General features: G+C 44.8%; 1 protein-coding gene across 5 annotated transcripts in view; it reads right to left on the bottom strand.

The window, feature by feature from the left end:
- Nucleotides 1-6,000, bottom strand: part of LOC120915234 (Fc receptor-like protein 3) — a 95,227-nt gene continuing 89,227 nt past the window's right edge. For 4 of the 5 annotated variants that reach the window (XM_040325575.1, XM_040325572.1, XM_040325574.1 and 1 more), the window contains one exon: nucleotides 5,046-5,124. In XM_040325575.1, the coding sequence (XP_040181509.1) occupies nucleotides 5,060-5,124 (65 nt within the window). In that variant the 3' untranslated portion in view covers nucleotides 5,046-5,059. Of the gene's footprint in view, nucleotides 161-5,045; nucleotides 5,125-6,000 lie in introns of those variants that run through there. The other variant, XM_040325573.1, reaches the window with a different exon arrangement.

Genomic DNA, 6,000 nt, shown 5'->3' with positions numbered 1-6,000 from the left:
TTGACCATAGTAACACTTTAACATTTTATTTATAAAAATGAAAGATAGCCTAAAATCAGTTTTGGAGTACAGATATCATCTAAAACAGCACAAAATAAAACTTGACATTGAATAAACATGTCTGGAAGAACTCCTGTTCTTGTCGTAATATTTGTTACACCTGAAAGAGAGAAATATCATTGGTTACTACAAGGAAGACACATCTCTGGGACACATTCATGAGATTATTTTATTTCTGTAACAAGGTAGTGTAAAAGAATTAGACTGCCATCGCAGGCCTCCTTCTGAAAATGCTATCTGCCTGGCTGTGTCTGACTTCAGTAGGTTTCAGGGTCACATGGGCATATGTGTATTTTCTGCATGTAAAATCTGCAGATCTGTGTGGCCTTGGATGCAGATGTGTCCTACGGGCCAGATTCAGAGAGAGAGTACGCCGGCGTATCTACTGATACGCCGGCGTACTTTCAAATTACCCGCGTCGTATCTTTAGTTTGAATCCTCAAACCAAGATACGACGGCATCTGGGTTCGATCCGACAGGCGTACGGCTTCGTACGCCTTCGGATCGTAGATGCAATACTTCGGCGTCCGCTGGGTGGAGTTCACGTCGTTTTCCGCGTCAGGTATGCAAATTAGCTTTTTCCGACCATCCACGAACGTACGAGCGGCCGTCGCATTCTCTTACGTCGTCTCTAGTCGGCTTTTTCCGGCGTATAGTTAAAGCTGCTATTTTGCGGCGTATAGATAGACTTGCCATGTTAAGTATGGCCGTCGTTCCCGCGTCGAAATTTGAATTTTTTTTGCGTAAGTCGTCCGTGAATCGGGATGGACGTAATTCACGTCTAAGTTAAAAAAATGACGTCGTTGCGACGTCATTTCGTGCAATGCACGGTGGGAAATTTCGAAACAGAGCATGCGCAGTTCATTCGGCGTGGGGACGCGCTTCATTTAAATGAATCACGCCCCCTACCCGCCGATTTGAATTACGCGCCGAGAGATACACTACGCCGCCGTAACTTACGGCGCAAATTCTTTGTGGATTCAAAGAATGAAAAAGTAAGTTACAGCGGCGTAGCGTATCGCTGATACGCTGCGCCTAGCTACATGTATGTGAATCTGCCCCTACATTTTCTCAAGTAGACGCAGCTATGCGTATGGGTTTGATGATTACTATAGGTTTATATTTAGATGCACACAAAACTATTCGCAGTGCACATCTAAGCGCATTTTTTTTCTGTCCGTATGAATGAATCCTCAGTCACAATCCCATAACAAACATGCTGTAAATGAGCATCAGGAAAGCGTCAGAACTGCTTATCTACATTTGTTCTAGATCAGCAACTTCAACAGCATTACATTCAAAGTATCAGGATGACAACCAGGGAACTAGCATTCTCAAAAGAGGTTCAGTAATGGCAGCTCACAACAGTGTCCCCATTTCTGGACTGCATTCGGCTGTGTACAGTGCCTTGAAAAAGTATTCATACCCCTTAAAATTACATTTTATTTTTGTATGGAAATGTATGAAATGCATTGCATTATAAGTTATGACAATTTTTTTATTTTTAGGAATGGTGATGTATATTTGATATTTTCTTTATTTAATGTGATGAAATTTGATGTCTGTGGTAATCCATGGTAATTTTATTAAGATTACATTTCATGTTGTTAATACTATATGCACTCATTTAATTTATTTAATGAATTGTTTTATGTAGGGTTGTCCCGATACCACTTTTTTAAGAGTACAAGTAACGATGCTTTTTTTCCAAGTACTCACCAATAACGATTACCGATACTTTTATTTTATCTCATGTGACAGTGGCACATGTGTCAGTATTTTTTTTTTTATTATTATTTTCAATTTTTTTTTTTACAATGCTTTCTTCTTTTTGGGGGCGGGGACAGTGTCAGTGGTTTTTTTTTATTATTATTTGTTTTTCTATTATTTATTGCAATTTTTTTTTTATCAGCGCTGTTGGGGGCTATGGGGCTATGGTGAGATATCAGGGGTCTTAACAGACCTCTGACATCTCCCCTTTGAGACAGAGAAAGGGACTAGGGACACATATTCCCCAGTCCCTTTCTCAGCAGCCTCCGCTGCACTGAAAACGTCAGTGATCACTGACTCTGTCCATTCAGAAAACGAAGGAGCCGAGTTAACCGACTCCTACCTCCGCTCTCCATCCTGAGATACCGAGGGGGACGGCAGCTGCACGGAGGGGGACACGGAGGAGAGAGGGGGACAGATGCACGGAGGGGGACACGGAGGAGAGAGGGGACAGATGCACGGAGGGGGACACAGAGCAGCATGGAGGGGGACAGATGCACAGAGGGGGACACGGAGGAGAGAGGGGGACAGATGCACGGAGGGGGACACGGAGGAGAGAGGGGGACAGATGCACGGAGGGGGACACAGAGCAGCATGGAGGGGGACAGATGCACGGAGAGGGACACGGAGGAGAGAGGGGACAGATGCACGGAGGGGGACACGGAGGAGAGAGGGGGACAGATGCATGGAGGGGGACACGGAGCAGCATGGAGGGGGACAGATGCACGGAGGGGGACACGGAGGAGAGAGGGGACAGATGCACGGAGGGGGACACGGAGGAGAGAGGGGGACAGATGCATGGAGGGGGACACGGAGCAGCATGGAGGGGGACAGATGCACGGAGGGGGACACGGAGGAGAGAGGGGACAGATGCACGGAGGGGGACACAGAGGAGAGAGGGGACAGATGCACGGAGGGGGACACGGACCAGCAAGGAGGGGGACAGATGCATGGAGGGGGACACTGAAGAGAGAGGGGGACAGATGCACGGAGGGGGACACGAAGGAGAGAGGGGGACACGGAGCAGCATGGAGGGGGACACGGAGCAGCATGGAGGGGGACAGCAGCATGGAGAAGGACGGATGGGGACTGGAGGAGGATAGGGGACAGTCAGCGGTGATCGTGTGTGGGAGAGAAGCACCGATCACCATTGAAAGACGCGGTGGGGGATTGAGAGAGAGAACCGGCTGTCAGTCTTTTAAATCTATACAGGGTGATCAGTGCTTGTAACTCCTCCAAAGCACTGATCACCCTGACTGCCCACATATCGGTGAAGCATCGGAGCATTTGCTCGAGTACAAGTACTCGGGCAAATGCTCGGTATCAGTACCGATACTAGTATCGGTATCGGGACAACCCTAGTTTTATGTATCTGGTAGACTTCATGACAAGGCAATTGAGCGGTCATACAACAGGCAAATTAAATCTATATAATTTTTTTCACACAAATAGAACTTTCTTTTGGTGAGATTTGAGGTTATTTATTCTATAAATAAAAAAAGACCAAAAATGTTAAAAACAAACAATATTGTCGACTCGGTTTTAAAACATATTCAAAAAGAAAAGAAAAAAAGCCCCTAAGTGGTTAACGCTCAGTTTTTATGTGCTTTTAGCAGCTGATAATAATTTACCAAGTACAACATTTCTTTATATTTTTTATGTTCCGGCTTAAACTGGTGCCATAACCGTTGCATCGTTGGTATCCTCTTTCAGGGTGGCTCCTTTTTCTTCCAGAGTCTTATGGAGCCACCCTTACATGCAGGGACTAGAGTTGTTTCTCCCTACATTTTGTACATCAATAGAAACACACAGCCTTATAGCCTAGGGTGGCAAGCCCTGCTCCTCCCATCTCCAAGCTAACAGACTCTAGGCTGTACTGTTTACTCTTTCCTATATAGAAGAGAATCTCGGGGAATAAGCACTGAGAGAGCAGAATGGCAATGCATTTTTAATGTTACCCGTATTTTCCGGCGTATAAGACGACTCGGCGTATAAGACGACCCCCTAATTTTCCAGGAAAAATTTTGGTTTTGGGATATACTCACTGTATAAGACTACCCCCTTCTTACTAGTCTTCTGGAAGCTGAGGGGTAGCCAGAACCGCTGACAGAAACAGGCTTTTTCAAATCTCACTGTGCCATTACATTACATGTCCCCACATTGCCATCACTTGCCCCTCACTGTACCATCACTTGCCCCTCACCTGCCTCTCATTGTGTCATCACCTGCCTCTCATTGTGTCATCACTTGCCTCTCATTGTGTCATCACTTGCCCCTCTCTGTGCCATCACTTGCCCCTCTCTGCTGTGCCATCACTTGCCCCTCTCTGCTGTGCCATCACTTGCCCCTCTCTGCTGTGCCATCACTTGCCCCCACTGTGTCTGACAGCAAACACTCACTTTTTTTTCCCAGCGGTGACAGTCTCCCATGCTGCGAGCGCGAGCGTGAATGATTTCAAAGCCGCGCCTTCTCTTCAGAGTGTTCTGTGATAGGCGGAACACAAATTTTCCCAGCAGCGCCTCTGTTCTGTTTTCCGCCTATCACGGACGTCTTCTCATCTCGTCCGAGGATGAGAAGGCATCTGTGATAGGAGGAACACAGAACAGAGGCGCTGCTGGGAAGATTTGTGTTCTTCCTATCTCAGAACACTCTGAAGAGAAGGAGCGTCTTTTAAATCATTCACGCTCGCGCTCGCAGCATGGGAGACTGTCACCGCTGGAAAAAAAAAGTGAGTACTGAGACCGTACCCGGCGTATAAGACGACCCCCGACTTTGGATGCATGTTTTTGCATCCAGAAAGTCGTCTTATACGCCGGAAAATACGGTATCTCTTTTAATGTGACTGTAAATAAATTGTATGAATTTTAAGCAATGGTGTCTTCCCTTGGTACCAGTAAAATGCCTCTTTTTTTCCCCTTTGGGGTCGTTTTTTGGGTACTATAACTATTTCATTATGACTTCCTTTTTGTTTAAAAGTAAATGATCTGTACTCTAAAATGAAAAGACCTAAATTAAAATAATAACATTGAGTCATTATTAGCCCATGATGAGATAACCAAGCCATGTACACTTCATTCATCTTCATCACACAAAGAAAAGGTTCACTATTTAGGCAGAATTCATCAGTGTTGCCTGAATGGCATTCCTATAAGCCCCCTCTACAGGCCCAGGTGTCGTCCTTTCCCCAAATATAGATTTTTCTACTCACATTTTTGCCGGTCATAAGAATCTACTTATCAATCACAGTGTAGTCTGCCGCTTGATATCCAGGAGGTTGAACCAGAAACGGTTGAGCTAAAAACAAGTCACTTTTTATTTACTCTTCTACTTAAAAAAAAATATATATTTTTTTACTATAGTCACTCTATAAAATGTTTGTTCATTCCGAGGAAAAAGCGGACTATAATTCGATTTTTTGGGGTTAATATGCTGCCATCTTTGGCACAGACATATAATGGCTTAGATAGAAATTGTTTTAGGCTAATTGGTCTGTAAGAATTAAAGTCAATTTTTTCCCCCTAATGCATTCTTTTTTTAAAGTAAAAAAAAAAAAACACCCCACTATCTATCCTACCCCCTTCTGTACATTAACACTTACCTGGCTCCATGTCACGGCTCCAGCACTGTCCTGGTATCAGCACTGCTCCTCTACTTCTTGCTTTCACAGGAGACACTGAGGGCAGTGGGGTCAAAGACTCCTGCGGCTGTCAGTTAAACTCCTGTGAAGAGGGATATGGGGCGTGGCTTACTAGCACTGTGTGTGTCTATGGACATACACAGCCCGACACACACACAGGTGCCTCTTTAGAACCAGGCTTGTTACAGGTGGAACCAAAGAGAGGGAGGAGCAGACACCCCTAGTGGGTCACTTCCAGAGGAGGAGTCAAGCAACCTATCTGTGCAATATTGTTGCACATAGCAGGTAAGTATAACCTATTTATTTCTTTTTAATAGTCTTCAATATCAGTTTATGAATTATTATCTAAAGCCAATAATGTTTTCTTTTTGTGATTCACATATCACTGATGCACTGTATAGCTAGGAACGTGTTACTATTTCCTGTTGCAGCTTCATGGTAATACAGTGGAAACTTGGTTTACGAGCATAATCTGTTCCAGGAGAATGATTGTAATCCAAAGCACTCGCATATCAAAGCGAGTTTCCCCATAG

This window comes from Rana temporaria, chromosome 10 (assembly GCF_905171775.1).
Source record: "Rana temporaria chromosome 10, aRanTem1.1, whole genome shotgun sequence".
NCBI classification, from domain to species: domain Eukaryota; kingdom Metazoa; phylum Chordata; class Amphibia; order Anura; family Ranidae; genus Rana; species Rana temporaria.
This window is presented reverse-complemented; position numbering and strand designations above follow the sequence as displayed.